Here is a 17,495-nt window from a genome sequence, read left to right as displayed (position 1 = left end):
GGTAAACAGAGAAGAGGTAGTGAAAGCTTTGCGGAAGATGAAAGCCGGCAAGGCAGCAGGTTTGGATGGTAATGCAGTGGAATTTATTAAAAAAGGGGGTGACTGTATTGTTGACTGGTTGGTAAGGTTATTTAATGTATGTATGACTCATGGTGAGGTGCCTGAGGATTGGCGGAATGCGTGCATAGTGCCATTGTACAAAGGCAAAGGGGATAAGAGTGAGTGCTCAAATTACAGAGGTATAAGTTTGTTGAGTATTCCTGGTAAATTATATGGGAGGGTATTGATTTCCTTGCGCTACCTCGCAAACGCGGGATACAGCGACAAAGTATAAAAAAAAAAAAAAAAAAAAAAAAAAAAAAATTGATTGAGGGTGAAGGCATGTACAGAGCATCAGATTGGGGAAGAGCAGTGTGGTTTTAGAAGTGGTAGAGGATGTGTGGATCAGGTGTTTGCTTTGAAGAATGTATGTGAGAAATACTTAGAAAAGCAAATGGATTTGTATGTAGCATTTATGGATCTGGAGAAGGCATATGATAGAGTTGATAGAGATGCTCTGTGGCAGGTATTAAGAATATATGGTGTGGGAGGAAAGTTGTTAGAAGCAGTGAAAAGTTTTTATCGAGGATGTAAGGCATGTGTACATGTAGGAAGAGAGGAAAGTGATTGCTTCTCAGTGAATGTAGGTTTGCGGCAGGGGTGTGTTATGTCTCCATGGTTGTTTAATTTGTTTATGGATGGGGTTGTTAGGGAGGTAAATGCAAGAGTTTTGGAAAGAGGGGCAAGTATGAAGTCTGTTGGGGATGAGAGAGCTTGGGAAGTGAGTCAGTTGTTGTTCGCTGATGATACAGCGCTGGTGGCTGATTCATGTGAGAAACTGCAGAAGCTGGTGACTGAGTTTGGTAAAGTGTGTGGAAGAAGAAAGTAAAGAGTAAATGTGAATAAGAGCAAGGTTATTAGGTACAGTAGGGTTGAGGGTCAAGTCAATTGGGAGGTGAGTTTGAATGGAGAAAAACTGGAGGAAGTGAAGTGTTTTAGATATCTGGGAGTGGATCTGGCAGCGGATGGAACCATGGAAGCGGAAGTGGATCATAGGGTGGGGGAGGGGGCGAAAATTCTGGGGGCCTTGAAGAATGTGTGGAAGTCGAGAACATTATCTCGGAAAGCAAAAATGGGTATGTTTGAAGGAATAGTGGTTCCAACAATGATGTATGGTTGCGAGGCGTGGGCTATGGATAGAGTTGTGCGCAGGAGGATGGATGTGCTGGAAATGAGATGTTTGAGGATAATGTGTGGTGTGAGGTGGTTTGATCGAGTGAGTAACGTAAGGGTAAGAGAGATGTGTGGAAATAAAAAGAGTGTGGTTGAGAGAGCAGAAGAGGGTGTTTTGAAGTGGTTTGGGCACATGGAGAGAATGAGTGAGGAAAGATTGACCAAGAGGATATATGTGTCGGAGGTGGAGGGAACGAGGAGAAGAGGGAGACCAAATTGGAGGTGGAAAGATGGAGTGAAAAAGATTTTGTGTGATCGGGGACTGAACATGCAGGAGGGTGAAAGGAGGGCAAGGAATAGAGTGAATTGGAGCGATGTGGTATACCGGGGTTGACGTGCTGTCAGTGGATTGAATCAAGGCATGTGAAGTGTCTGGGGTAAACCATGGAAAGCTGTGTAGGTATGTATATTTGCGTGTGTGGACGTATGTATATACATGTGTATGGGGGGGGGTTGGGCCATTTATTTCGTCTGTTTCCTTGCGCTACCTCGCAAACACGGGAGACAGCGACAAAGTATAAAAAAAAAAGATATATATATATATATATATATATATATATATATATATATATACATATATATATATATATATATATATATATATATATATATATATATATATATATATATATATATATATATGAGTGGGAGATGTATAAAAGAAAGGCAGGAGGTCAAGAGAAAGATGCAAGAGGTGAAAAAGAGGGCAAATGAGAGCTGGGGTGAGAGAGTATCATTCAATTTTAGGGAGAATAAAACGATGTTCTGGAAGGAGGTAAATAAAGTGCGTAAGACAAGGGAGCAAATGGGAACTTCAGTGAAGGAAGCTAATGGGCAGGTGATAACAAGTAGTGGTGATGTGAGAAGGAGATGGAGTGAGTATTTTGAAGGTTTGCTGAATGAGTTTGATGATAGAGTGGCAGATATAGGGTGTTTTGGTCGACGTGGTGTGCAAAGTGAGAGGGTTAGGGAAAATGATTTGATAAACAGAGAAGAGGTTGTAAAAGCTTTGCGGAAGATGAAAGCTGGCAAGGCAGTAGGTTTGGATGGTATTGCAGTAGAATTTATTAAAAAAAAGGGGTGACTGTATTGTTGACTGGTTGGTAAGGTTATTTAATGTATGTATGATTCATGGTGAGGTGCCTGAGGATTGGCGGAATGCTTGCATAGTGCCATTGTATAAAGGCAAAGGGGATAAGAGTGAGTGCTCAAATTACAGAGGTATAAGTTTGTTGAGTATTCCTGGTAAATTATATGGGAGGGTATTGATTGAGAGGGTGAAGGCATGTACAGAGCATCAGATTAGGGAAGAGCAGTGTGGTTTCAGAAGTGGTAGAGGATGTGTGGATCAGGTGTTTGCTTTGAAGAATGTATGTGAGAAATACTTAGAAAAGGAAATGGATTTGTATGTACCATCTATGGATCTGAAGAAGGCATATGATAAGAGTTGATAGAGATGCTCTGTGGAAGGTACTAAGAACATATGGTGTGGGAGGCAAGTTATCAGAAGCAGTGAAAAGTTTTTATCGAGGATGTAAGGCATGTGTACGTGTAGGAAGAGAGGAAAGTGATTGGTTCTCAGTGAATGTAGGTTTGCGGCAGGGGTGTGTTATGTCTCCATGGTTGTTTAATTTGTTTATGGATGGGGTTGTTAGGGAGGTGAATGCAAGAGTTTTGGAAAGGGGCAAGTATGCAGTCTGTTGTGGATGACAGAGCTTGGGAAGTGAGTCAGTTGTTGTTCGCTGATGATACAGCGCTGGTGGCTGATTCATGTGAGAAACAACAGAAGCTGGTGACTGAGTTTGGTAAAGTGTGTGAAAGAAGAAAGTTAAGAGTAAATGTGAATAAGAGCAAGGTTATTAGGTACAGTATGGTTTAGGGTCAAGTTAATTTGGAGGTAAGTTTGAATGGAGAAAAACTGGAGGAAGTAAAGTGTTTTAGATATCTGGGAGTGGATCTGGCAGCGGATGGAAATATGGAAGCGGAAGTGAATCAGAGTGTGGGGGAGGGGGCGAAAATCCTGGGAGCCTTGAAGAATGTTTGGAAGTCGAGAACATTATCTCGGAAAGCAAAAATGGGTATGTTTGAAGGAATAGTGGTTCCAACAATGTTGTATGGTTGCGAGACATGGGCTATGGATAGAGTTGTGCACAGTAGGGTGGATGTGCTGGAAATGAGATGTTTGAGGACAATATGCGGTGTGAGGTGGTTTGATCGAGTAAGTAATGTAAGGGTAAGAGAGATGTGTGGAAATAAAAAGAGCGTGGTTGAGAGAGCAGAAGAGCATGTTTTGAAATGGTTTGGGCAGATGGAGAGAATGAGTGAGGAAAGATTGACCAAGAGGATATATGTGTCAGTGGTGGAGGGAACGAGAAGTGGGAGACCAAATTGGAGGTGGAAAGAAGGATATTCAATGTATGTATGGATCATATTGAAGTGCCTGAGAATTGGAGGAATGCATGTATGTATGGTGCCACTGTACAAAGGCAAAAGGCAAAGAGGATAAAGGTGAGCGTTCAAACTACAGAGGCATAAGTTTGTTGGGCATACCTGGAAAACTGTATGGGAAGGTATAGATTGGGAGGGTGAAGGCATGTACAGAGCATCAGATTGGGGAGGAGCAGAGTGTTTCAGAAGTGGTAGAGGATGTGTAAATTAGGTGTTTACTTTGATGAATCTATGAGATAAATACTTAGAAAAACAGGTGGATTTGTATGCGGCACTTATGGATCTGGTTAAGGCATATGATAGGGTTGATAGTGATGCTTTGTGGAAGATCTTAAGAATATATGGAGTGGGAAGTAAGCTGCCAGAAGCAGTGAAAAGTTTTGATCAAGGGTGTAAGGCATGTGTGAGAATAATAAGAGAGGAGAGAGATTGGTTCCAAATGAAGGTCGGTGTGCGATGTCCTCATGGCTGTTTAATCTGTTTTTGGATGGGGTGATTATGGATGCATGCAAGAGTTTTGGAGACAGCGGCGAGTATGCAGTATCTTGGAGATGAGAGGGCCTAGGAAGTAAGTCAATTGTTGTTTGCATATGATACAGCACTGGTGGCTGATTTGTGCGAGAAACTGCAGAAGTTGGTGCCAGTTTAAAGTATGTAAAAGGAGAAAGTTGAGAGTAAATGTGAATAACAGCAAGGTTATTTAGGTTCAGCAGGGTTGAGGGACAAGTTAGTTGGGATGTAACTTTGAATGGAGAAGATAAGAAGGAAGTGAAGTGTTTTAGATATCTGGGAGTGGACTTGGCAGCAAATGGAACCATGGAAGGGAAAATGAGTCATAGGGTGGGGAAGGAGATGAAGGTTCTGGAAGTGATGAAGAATGTGTGGAAAGAGAGAACATTATCTTGGAGAGCAAAACTGGGTATGTTTGAAGGATTAGTAGTTCCAACAATATTACCTGGTTGAAAGACATGAGCTATAGTGCACTGTCTAATTCTGTACTCCTGGCAACTTTCAAAATTTTCCAAAACTTCAAACTTTTCTGGCTTCCACTTTCAGCAAAAACTGGATATAAGAAATTAACAGGACTGTCAATTAACTTGTCTGCTAGTAATGCTACCCTGGTGGCAGATCCACAAAATAATGACAGCAGATTCAAAATGTGCTGAACCATTGGAGTTACTGGACCACAGAGCACAGGAGCTGAGAGATACAACCTGTATTACCAATTCTTTTGCTTGCTTTTGCTTGGTTTCTCATCTGAAGAAGATCACTTCTGATTTTCAATAGGACTTTTCTTGTCTTATGTTACATTTTCTCACTTGATCTATTCTCATTCTTGTTAAGCCATTTCTTATTTGGTTCTCTAAAATAAGAGTTCCAATGGTTTTGTAAGCTGATGAGGAGGCATGAATGTGCTAATAATTCACTGACCTGTATTTCAAAACTTTTTCAAAAGGTCAAAGTTTTTTCAACTGATTTAGGGTAGGTTTTGTGTGCTGAATTCAAGAATGAACCCCATTTTTCTTTTTCAGGTCAGGTCTTTTAGACATGCTAGATTCGAAAAAGTACTGTCTTGATGTCTTGATTGGTATTACAGATTGGTATTACTGTCTTGATTGGTATTACAGATCTGGCCTTCATGAATGATGTTTTTGTCCTAACTTGTCACGAGTGCCTTTAAAATAACCTATTTTTCTTCATATCAGATCTATATTGATACTACAATGAATCAAAAGTGTAAGAACCACCCTGACAGATTCTGCTATATCTGTGGAAAGGTGACTCTTTTAAACCATCGAGCAAGAATTACACATTTTGTGAAGAAGTCATATCATGCATACTTTGGAGTAAAACTAGGCAACCAAGATAAACCATTTGCCCCTCATTTTTGTTGCAAAACATAATCAAAACCTACAGAATTGGAGGAACAAAACAAAGAAGAGTATGCCATTTGGTGTTCTGATGGTGCAGAGGGAAGGGTAAGATTATACCAAAGACAGCTATTTCTGCATGACAGATATGCAGGACATCAATCACAAGAATAAGAGTCATGTTCATTATCCAAATGTTCCATCAGCAATAATTATAACCAGTCCCCATGGTCCAGGTGTTTCTGTTCCTGAACCTGATGTCAACATGGAATTGTTGTCCAAATCCGAGGCTGGAGATGTGACCGGTGAAGATAAGTCTGGTACATTCAAGCCAGAAGAGGAGGACCAACCAGTGCCACTGAGCCCAGCTGAGCTCAATGATCTGACACGAGACTTGAACCTGTCCAAGGAGTCTGCTCAGCTGTTAGGTTCGCACCTTGGTGAGAAACATCTGGTGGCACTGAAGACAACATTCTTTTGGTATAGAAACCACAAGAAAGAGTTCTGAAATTTCTTTTCATTTGATAAGGTATCTTCGCTGGTTTATTGCAACAACATTGCCGGCCTGAATAAATCAATGGGTTTGAGTATGACTCTACAGAACGGAGACTTTTCATTGATTCATCAAGTAGAAGTCTCAAGGCAGTCCTTCTGGACAATGGCAACAAGTTCGCTTTAATCCCTGTTGCACATTCAGCTGAAATGAGGGAGATCCACAACAGCATGGAGCGTCTGCTGTCCGTTCTCAAGTACAAGGATCATAACTGAATGATCTGTGGAGATCTCAAGGTAGTTGGTCTCATCCTAGGTCTTCAAGGTGGGTACACAAAGTGTCCATGCTTCAAGTGCCTGTGGGAAAGCTGGGCAGATGACCAGCATTATATCCGATGAAAGTGGCTGTCAAGAAAAGGATTAAAACCCAGCACACACAATATTCTGTCCCACCCTCTAGTTGAACCACACAAGATTTGACTCCCACCACAACACATCAAAGTCAACCTCATGACAAACTTTGTGAAAACACTGGATAAAGAAGGCAGGGGATTCACTTTTCTGCAACAGAAGTTTCCAAGAGCAAGCCAGGAAAAACTGAAGGTGGGGATATATAATGGTCCTCAAATAAATCTGAGAGCTCGTTAAGGATGTCCACTTCCATCAAGCATTGAATCCCACTAAACTCTCTGCTTGGCTGGCTCTGAAGTTGATCATTGCAAACTTCCTGGGCTAAAACTGGAGTCCAAATTATGAGAAAACCGTTGATGAGCTGATGAAGAGTTTCTAGCAACTAAGTGCACACATCATTAAAGTGCACTTCCTCAAATCTCATCTGGACTATTTTCCAAACAACTGTGGTGACTTCAGTGAAGAGCAGGGGGAATGTTTTTACAAGGACATCCAAGTACTGGAAGAACACTATCAAAGTTGATGGGACATCAACTTCCTGGCCGACTACTGACGGTGTCTAAAATGGGATGTGGTGTCTGCCAAGCACAAGTGAAAGTCGTTCAAGAGTCCATTCATCCCTTATTAGCCTATTTTCATATTCTGTACCTTTCTTTAGCCCTATAAGAGTAACCTGCAATGCCTGCATGTATATGGCAGTTACATTATTCCACTAGATGAATCCACTCTGCCATTAAAACATTGTCCTCAAACATCTCATTTCCAGCACATCCATCCTCCTGCGCACAACTCTATCCATAGCCCACGCCTCGCAACCATACAACATTGTTGGAACCACTATTCCTTCAAACATACCCATTTTTGCTTTCCGAGATAATGTTCTCAACTTCCACACATTCTTCAAGGCCCCCAGAATTTTTGCCCCCTCCCCCACCCTATGCTCCACTTCTGCTTCCATGGTTCCATCCGCTGCCAGATCCACTCCCAGATATCTAAAACACTTCACTTCCTCCAGTTTTTCTCCATTCAAACTCACCTACCAATTGACTTGACCCTCAACCCTACTGTACCTAATAACCCTCTTCACCCCAACATTCACTCTTCTTTTCTGAAAACCCATACAAATCTTCACCTTAGCCTCCACAAGATAATGATCAGACATCCCTCCAGTTGCACCTCTCAGCACATTAACATCCAAAAGTCTCTCTTTCGCACGCCTGTCAATTAACACGTAATCCAATAACGCTCTCTGGCCATCTCTCCTACTTACATAAGTATACTTATGTATATCTCGCTTTTTAAACCAGGTATTCCCAATCATCAGTCCTTTTTCAGCACATAAATCTACAAGCTCTTCACCATTTCCATTTACAACACTGAACACCCCATGTATACCAATATATATTATTATTATTTTTTTATTATACTTTGTCGCTGTCTCCCGCGTTTGCGAGGTAGCGCAAGGAAACAGACGAAAGAAATGGCCCAACCCCCCCCATACACATGTATATACATATGTCCACACACGCAAATATACATACCTACACAGCTTTCCATGGTTTACCCCAGACGCTTCACATGCCTTGATTCAATCCACTGACAGCACGTCAACCCCGGTATACCACATCGCTCCAATTCACTCTATTCCTTGCCCTCCTTTCACCCTCCTGCATGTTCAGGCCCCGATCACACAAAATCTTTTTCACTCCATCTTTCCACCTCCAATTTGGTCTCCCTCTTCTCCTCGTTCCCTCCACCTCCGACACATATATCCTCTTGGTCAATCTTTCCTCACTCATTCTCTCCATGTGCCCAAACCACTTCAAAACACCCTCTTCTGCTCTCTCAACCATGCTCTTTTTATTTCCACACATCTCTCTTACCCTTACGTTACTCACTCGATCAAACCACCTCACACCACACATTGTCCTCAAACATCTCATTTCCAGCACATCCATCCTCCTGCGCACAACTCTATCCATAGCCCACGCCTCGCAACCATACAACATTGTTGGAACCACTATTCCTTCAAACATACCCATTTTTGCTTTCCGAGATAATGTTCTCGACTTCCACACATTCTTCAAGGCCCCCAGAATTTTCGCCCCCTCCCCCACCCTATGCTCCACTTCCGCTTCCATGGTTCCATCCGCTGCCAGATCCACTCCCAGATATCTAAAACACTTCACTTCCTCCAGTTTTTCTCCATTCAAACTCACCTCCCAATTGACTTGACCCTCAACCCTACTGTACCTAATAACCTTGCTCTTATTCACATTTACTCTTAACTTTCTTCTTCCACACACTTTACCAAACTCAGTCACCAGCTTCTGCAGTTTCTCACATGAATCAGCCACCAGCGCTGTATCATCCGCGAACAACAACTGACTCACTTCCCAAGCTCTCTCATCCCCAACAGACTTCATACTTGCCCCTCTTTCCAAAACTCTTGCATTCACCTCCCTAACAACCCCATCCATAAACAAATTAAACAACCATGGAGACATCACACACCCCTGCCGCAAACCTACATTCACTGAGAAGCAATCACTTTCCTCTCTTCCTACACGTACACATGCCTTACATCCTCGATAAAAACTTTTCACTGCTTCTAACAACTTTCCTCCCACACCATATATTCTTAATACCTGCCACAGAGCATCTCTATCAACTCTATCATATGCCTTCTCCAGATCCATAAATGCTACATACAAATCCATTTGCTTTTCTAAGTATTTCTCACATACATTCTTCAAAGCAAACACCTGATCCACACATCCTCTACCACTTCTGAAACCACACTGCTCTTCCCCAATCTGATGCTCTGTACATGCCTTCACCCTCTCAATCAATACCCTCCCATATAATTTACCAGGAATACTCAACAAACTTATACCTCTGTAATTTGAGCACTCACTCTTATCCCCTTTGCCTTTGTACAATGGCACTATGCACGCATTCCGCCAATCCTCAGGCACCTCACCATGAGTCATACATACATTAAATAACCTTACCAACCAGTCAACAATACAGTCACCCCCTTTTTTAATAAATTCCACTGCAATACCATCCAAACCTGCTGCCTTGCCGGCTTTCATCTTCCGCAAAGCTTTCACTACCTCTTCTCTGTTTACCAAATCATTTTCCCTAACCCTCTCACTTTGCACACCACCTCGACCAAAACACCCTATATCTGCCATTCTATCATCAAACACATTCAACAAACCTTCAAAATACTCACTCCATCTCCTTCTCACATCACCACTACTTGTTATCACCTCCCCATTTGCGCCCTTCACTGAAGTTCCCATTTGCTCCCTTGTCTTACGCACTTTATTTACCTCCTTCCAGAACATCTTTTTATTCTCCCTAAAATTTAATGATACTCTCTCACCCCAACTCTCATTTGCCCTTTTTTTCACCTCTTGCACCTTTCTCTTGACCTCCTGTCTCTTTCTTTTATACATCTCCCACTCAATTGCATTTTTTCCCTGCAAAAATCGTCCAAATGCCTCTCTCTTCTCTTTCACCAATACTCTTACTTCTTCATCCCACCACTCACTACCCTTTCTAATCAACCCACCTCCCACTCTTCTCATGCCACAAGCATCTTTTGTGCAATCCATCACTGATTCCCTAAATACATCCCATTCCTCCCCCACTCCCCTTACTTCCATTGTTCTCACCTTTTTCCATTCTGTACTCAGTCTCTCCTGGTACTTCCTCACACAGGTCTCCTTCCCAAGCTCACTCACTCTCACCATCCTCTTCACCCCAACATTCACTCTTCTTTTCTGAAAACCCATACAAATCTTCACAGCCTCCACAAGATAATGATCAGACATCCCTCCAGTTGCACCTCTCAGCACATTAACATCCAAAAGTCTCTCTTTCGCACGCCTGTCAATTAACACGTAATCCAATAACGCTCTCTGGCCATCTCTCCTACTTACATAAGTATACTTATGTATATATATATATATATATATATATATTTATTTTTTTTTTTTTTTTATGCTTTGTCGCTGTCTCCCGCGTTTGCGAGGTAGCGCAAGGAAACAGACGAAAGAAATGGCCCAATCCCCACCCCCCCATACACATGTATATACATACGTCCACACACGCAAATATACATACCTACACAGCTTTCCATGGTTTACCCCAGACGCTTCACATGCCTTGATTCAATCCACTGACAGCACGTCAACCCCGGTATACCACATCGCTCCAATTCACTCTATTCCTTGCCCTCCTTTCACCCTCCTGCATGTTCAGGCCCCGATCACACAAAATCCTTTTCACTCCATCTTTCCACCTCCAATTTGGTCTCCCTCTTCTCCTCGTTCCCTCCACCTCCGACACATATATCCTCTTGGTCAATCTTTCCTCACTCATTCTCTCCATGTGCCCAAACCACTTCAAAACACCCTCTTCTGCTCTCTCAACCACGCTCTTTTATTTCCACACATCTCTCTTACCCTTACGTTACTCACTCGATCAAACCACCTCACACCACACATTGTCCTCAAACATCTCATTTCCAGCACATCCATCCTCCTGCGCACAACTCTATCCATAGCCCACGCCTCGCAACCATACAACATTGTTGGAACCACTATTCCTTCAAACATACCCATTTTTGCTTTCCGAGATAATGTTCTCGACTTCCACACATTCTTCAAGGCCCCCAGAATTTTCGCCCCCTCCCCCACCCTATGATCCACTTCCGCTTCCATGGTTCCATCCGCTGCCAGATCCACTCCCAGATATCTAAAACACTTCACTTCCTCCAGTTTTTCTCCATTCAAACTCACCTCCCAATTGACTTGACCCTCAACCCTACTGTACCTAATAACCTTGCTCTTATTCACATTTACTCTTAACTTTCTTCTTCCACACACTTTACCAAACTCAGTCACCAGCTTCTGCAGTTTCTCACATGAATCAGCCACCAGCGCTGTATCATCAGCGAACAACAACTGACTCACTTCCCAAGCTCTCTCATCCCCAACAGACTTCATACTTGCCCCTCTTTCCAAGACTCTTGCATTTACCTCCCTAACAACCCCATCCATAAACAAATTAAACAACCATGGAGACATCACACACCCCTGCCGCAAACCTACATTCACTGAGAACCAATCACTTTCCTCTCTTCCTACACGTACACATGCCTTACATCCTCGATAAAAACTTTTCACTGCTTCTAACAACTTTCCTCCCACACCATATATTCTTAATACCTTCCACAGAGCATCTCTATCAACTCTATCATATGCCTTCTCCAGATCCATAAATGCTACATACAAATCCATTTGCTTTTCTAAGTATTTCTCACATACATTCTTCAAAGCAAACACCTGATCCACACATCCTCTACCACTTCTGAAACCACACTGCTCCTCCCCAATCTGATGCTCTGTACATGCCTTCACCCTCTCAATCAATACCCTCCCATATAATTTACCAGGAATACTCAACAAACTTATACCTCTGTAATTTGAGCACTCACTCTTATCCCCTTTGCCTTTGTACAATGGCACTATGCACGCATTCAGCCAATCCTCAGGCACCTCACCATGAGTCATACATACATTAAATAACCTTACCAACCAGTCAACAATACAGTCACCCCCTTTTTTAATAAATTCCACTGCAATACCATCCAAACCTGCTGCCTTGCCGGCTTTCATCTTCCGCAAAGCTTTCACTACCTCTTCTCTGTTTACCAAATCATTTTCCCTAACCCTCTCACTTTGCACACCACCTCGACCAAAACACCCTATATCTGCCACTCTATCATCAAACACATTCAACAAACCTTCAAAATACTCACTCCATCTCCTTCTCACATCACCACTACTTGTTATCACCTCCCCATTTGCGCCCTTCACTGAAGTTCCCATTTGCTCCCTTGTCTTACGCACTTTATTTACCTCCTTCCAGAACATCTTTTTATTCTCCCTAAAATTTAATGATACTCTCTCACCCCAACTCTCATTTGCCCTTTTTTTCACCTCTTGCACCTTTCTCTTGACCTCCTGTCTCTTTCTTTTATACATCTCCCACTCAATTGCATTTTTTCCCTGCAAAAATCGTCCAAATGCCTCTCTCTTCTCTTTCACTAATACTCTTACTTCTTCATCCCACCACTCACTACCCTTTCTAATCAACCCACCTCCCACTCTTCTCATGCCACAAGCATCTTTTGTGCAATCCATCACTGATTCCCTAAATACATCCCATTCCTCCCCCACTCCCCTTACTTCCATTGTTCTCACCTTTTTCCATTCTGTACTCAGTCTCTCCTGGTACTTCCTCACACAGGTCTCCTTCCCAAGCTCACTTACTCTCACCACCCTCTTCACCCCAACATTCACTCTTCTTTTCTGAAAACCCATACAAATCTTCACAGCCTCCACAAGATAATGATCAGACATCCCTCCAGTTGCACCTCTCAGCACATTAACATCCAAAAGTCTCTCTTTCGCACGCCTGTCAATTAACACGTAATCCAATAACGCTCTCTGGCCATCTCTCCTACTTACATAAGTATACTTATGTATATATATATATATATATATATATATGTATATATATATGTTTTTTTTTTTTTATGCTTTGTCGCTGTCTCCCGCGTTTGCGAGGTAGCGCAAGGAAACAGACGAAAGAAATGGCCCAATCCCCCCCCCCCATACACATGTATATACATACGTCCACATACGCAAATATACATACCTACACAGCTTTCCATGGTTTACCCCAGACGCTTCACATGCCTTGATTCAATCCACTGACAGCACGTCAGCCCCGGTATACCACATCGCTCCAATTCACTCTGTTCCTTGCCCTCCTTTCACCCTCCTGCATGTTCAGGCCCCGATCACACAAAATCTTTTTCACTCCATCTTTCCACCTCCAATTTGGTCTCCCTCTTCTCCTTGTTCCCTCCACCTCCGACACATATATCCTCTTGGTCAATCTTTCCTCACTCATCCTCTCCATGTGCCCAAACCACTTCAAAACACCCTCTTCTGCTCTCTCAACCACGCTCTTTTTATTTCCACACATCTCTCTTACCCTTACGTTACTCACTCGATCAAACCACCTCACACCACACATTGTCCTCAAACATCTCATTTCTAGCACATCCATCCTCCTGCGCACAACTCTATCCATAGCCCACGCCTCGCAACCATACAACATTTTTGGAACCACTATTCCTTCAAACATACCCATTTTTGCTTTCCGAGATAATGTTCTCGACTTCCACACATTCTTCAAGGCCCCCAGAATTTTCGCCCCCTCCCCCACCCTATGATCCACTTCCGCTTCCATGGTTCCATCCGCTGCCAGATCCACTCCCAGATATCTAAAACACTTCACTTCCTCCAGTTTTTCTCCATTCAAACTCACCTCCCAATTGACTTGACCCTCAACCCTACTGTACCTAATAACCTTGCTCTTATTCACATTTACTCTTAACTTTCTTCTTCCACACACTTTACCAAACTCAGTCACCAGCTTCTGCAGTTTCACACATGAATCAGCCACCAGCGCTGTGTCATCAGCGAACAACAACTGACTCACTTCCCAAGCTCTCTCATCCCCAACAGACTTCATACTTGCCCCTCTTTCCAAAACTCTTGCATTTACCTCCCTAACAACCCCATCCATAAACAAATTAAACAACCATGGAGACATCACACACCCCTGCTGCAAACCTACATTCACTGAGAACCAATCACTTTCCTCTCTTCCTACACGTACACATGCCTTACATCCTCGATAAAAACTTTTCACTGCTTCTAACAACTTGCCTCCCACACCATATATTCTTAATACCTTCCACAGAGCATCTCTATCAACTCTATCATATGCCTTCTCCAGATCCATAAATGCTACATACAAATCCATTTGCTTTTCTAAGTATTTCTCACATACATTCTTCAAAGCAAACACCTGATCCACACATCCTCTACCACTTCTGAAACCACACTGCTCCTCCCCAATCTGATGCTCTGTACATGCCTTCACCCTCTCAATCAATACCCTCCCATATAATTTACCAGGAATACTCAACAAACTTATACCTCTGTAATTTGAGCACTCACTCTTATCCCCTTTGCCTTTGTACAATGGCACTATGCACGCATTCCGCCAATCCTCAGGCACCTCACCATGAGTCATACATACATTAAATAACCTTACCAACCAGTCAACAATACAGTCACCCCCTTTTTTAATAAATTCCACTGCAATACCATCCAAACCTGCTGCCTTGCCGGCTTTCATCTTCCGCAAAGCTTTCACTACCTCTTCTCTGTTTACCAAATAATTTTCCCTAACCCTCTCACTTTGCACACCACCTCGACCAAAACACCCTATATCTGCCACTCTATCATCAAACACATTCAACAAACCTTCAAAATACTCACTCCATCTCCTTCTCACATCACCACTACTTGTTATCACCTCCCCATTTGCGCCCTTCACTGAAGTTCCCATTTGCTCCCTTGTCTTACGCACTTTATTTACCTCCTTCCAGAACATCTTTTTATTCTCCCTAAAATTTAATGATACTCTCTCACCCCAACTCTCATTTGCCCTTTTTTTCACCTCTTGCACCTTTCTCTTGACCTCCTGTCTCTTTCTTTTATACATCTCCCACTCAATTGCATTTTTTCCCTGCAAAAATCGTCCAAATGCCTCTCTCTTCTCTTTCACTAATACTCTTACTTCTTCATCCCACCACTCACTACCCTTTCTAATCAACCCACCTCCCACTCTTCTCATGCCACAAGCATCTTTTGTGCAATCCATCACTGATTCCCTAAATACATCCCATTCCTCCCCCACTCCCCTTACTTCCATTGTTCTCACCTTTTTCCATTCTGTACTCAGTCTCTCCTGGTACTTCCTCACACAGGTCTCCTTCTCAAGCTCACTTACTCTCACCACCCTCTTCACCCCAACATTCACTCTTCTTTTCTGAAAACCCATACAAATCTTCACCTAGCCTCCACAAGATAATGATCAGACATCCCTCCAGTTGCACCTCTCAGCACATTAACATCCAAAAGTCTCTCTTTCGCACGCCTGTCAATTAACACGTAATCCAATAACGCTCTCTGGCCATCTCTCCTACTTACATAAGTATACTTATGTATATATATATATATATATATATATGTATATATATATGTTTTTTTTTTTTTTTTATGCTTTGTCGCTGTCTCCCGCGTTTGCGAGGTAGCGCAAGGAAACAGACGAAAGAAATGGCCCAATCCCCCCCCCCCATACACATGTATATACATACGTCCACATACGCAAATATACATACCTACACAGCTTTCCATGGTTTACCCCAGACGCTTCACATGCCTTGATTCAATCCACTGACAGCACGTCAGCCCCGGTATACCACATCGCTCCAATTCACTCTGTTCCTTGCCCTCCTTTCACCCTCCTGCATGTTCAGGCCCCGATCACACAAAATCTTTTTCACTCCATCCTTCCACCTCCAATTTGGTCTCCCTCTTCTCCTTGTTCCCTCCACCTCCGACACATATATCCTCTTGGTCAATCTTTCCTCACTCATCCTCTCCATGTGCCCAAACCACTTCAAAACACCCTCTTCTGCTCTCTCAACCACGCTCTTTTTATTTCCACACATCTCTCTTACCCTTACGTTACTCACTCGATCAAACCACCTCACACCACACATTGTCCTCAAACATCTCATTTCTAGCACATCCATCCTCCTGCGCACAACTCTATCCATAGCCCACGCCTCGCAACCATACAACATTTTTGGAACCACTATTCCTTCAAACATACCCATTTTTGCTTTCCGAGATAATGTTCTCGACTTCCACACATTCTTCAAGGCCCCCAGAATTTTCGCCCCCTCCCCCACCCTATGATCCACTTCCGCTTCCATGGTTCCATCCGCTGCCAGATCCACTCCCAGATATCTAAAACACTTCACTTCCTCCAGTTTTTCTCCATTCAAACTCACCTCCCAATTGACTTGACCCTCAACCCTACTGTACCTAATAACCTTGCTCTTATTCACATTTACTCTTAACTTTCTTCTTCCACACACTTTACCAAACTCAGTCACCAGCTTCTGCAGTTTCACACATGAATCAGCCACCAGCGCTGTGTCATCAGCGAACAACAACTGACTCACTTCCCAAGCTCTCTCATCCCCAACAGACTTCATACTTGCCCCTCTTTCCAAAACTCTTGCATTTACCTCCCTAACAACCCCATCCATAAACAAATTAAACAACCATGGAGACATCACACACCCCTGCTGCAAACCTACATTCACTGAGAACCAATCACTTTCCTCTCTTCCTACACGTACACATGCCTTACATCCTCGATAAAAACTTTTCACTGCTTCTAACAACTTGCCTCCCACACCATATATTCTTAATACCTTCCACAGAGCATCTCTATCAACTCTATCATATGCCTTCTCCAGATCATAAATGCTACATACAAATCCATTTGCTTTTCTAAGTATTTCTCACATACATTCTTCAAAGCAAACACCTGATCCACACATCCTCTACCACTTCTGAAACCACACTGCTCTTCCCCAATCTGATGCTCTGTACATGCCTTCACCCTCTCAATCAATACCCTCCCATATAATTTACCAGGAATACTCAACAAACTTATACCTCTGTAATTTGAGCACTCACTCTTATCCCCTTTGCCTTTGTACAATGGCACTATGCACGCATTCCGCCAATCCTCAGGCACCTCACCATGAGTCATACATACATTAAATAACCTTACCAACCAGTCAACAATACAGTCACCCCCTTTTTTAATAAATTCCACTGCAATACCATCCAAACCTGCTGCCTTGCCGGCTTTCATCTTCCGCAAAGCTTTCACTACCTCTTCTCTGTTTACCAAATAATTTTCCCTAACCCTCTCACTTTGCACACCACCTCGACCAAAACACCCTATATCTGCCAC

At 42.8% G+C, this 17,495-nt stretch overlaps 2 protein-coding genes across 2 annotated transcripts in view; one reads left to right on the top strand and one right to left on the bottom strand.

Annotated features, from left to right (window-relative positions):
* Prp19 (pre-mRNA processing factor 19) overlaps positions 1–17,495 on the bottom strand; it is a 241,755-nt gene that overhangs the window by 18,147 nt on the left and 206,113 nt on the right. The window lies entirely within an intron of this gene.
* LOC139750645 (uncharacterized) lies at positions 1,925–8,145 on the top strand. The gene is made up of 2 exons (XM_071665322.1): positions 1,925–5,610; positions 5,717–8,145. The coding sequence occupies exons 1-2, from the start codon at positions 5,445–5,447 to the stop codon at positions 6,097–6,099; spliced, it is 549 nt and encodes a 182-aa protein (XP_071521423.1). The 5' UTR covers positions 1,925–5,444; the 3' UTR covers positions 6,100–8,145.

The sequence above is a fragment of the Panulirus ornatus genome, chromosome 10 (assembly GCF_036320965.1).
Source record: "Panulirus ornatus isolate Po-2019 chromosome 10, ASM3632096v1, whole genome shotgun sequence".
In the NCBI taxonomy this organism is placed as follows: domain Eukaryota; kingdom Metazoa; phylum Arthropoda; class Malacostraca; order Decapoda; family Palinuridae; genus Panulirus; species Panulirus ornatus.
This window is presented reverse-complemented; position numbering and strand designations above follow the sequence as displayed.

Excerpts from the sequence above, each read along its gene's own strand:
- LOC139750645 (XM_071665322.1), top strand. The coding sequence starts at position 5,445 with ATGAATCAAAAGTGTAAGAACCACCCTGACAGATTCTGCTATATCTGT. Across the intron at positions 5,611-5,716 it reads ACCATTTGCCCCTCATTTTT|ACAGCTATTTCTGCATGACA; the intron begins GTTGCAAAACAT and ends ATTATACCAAAG.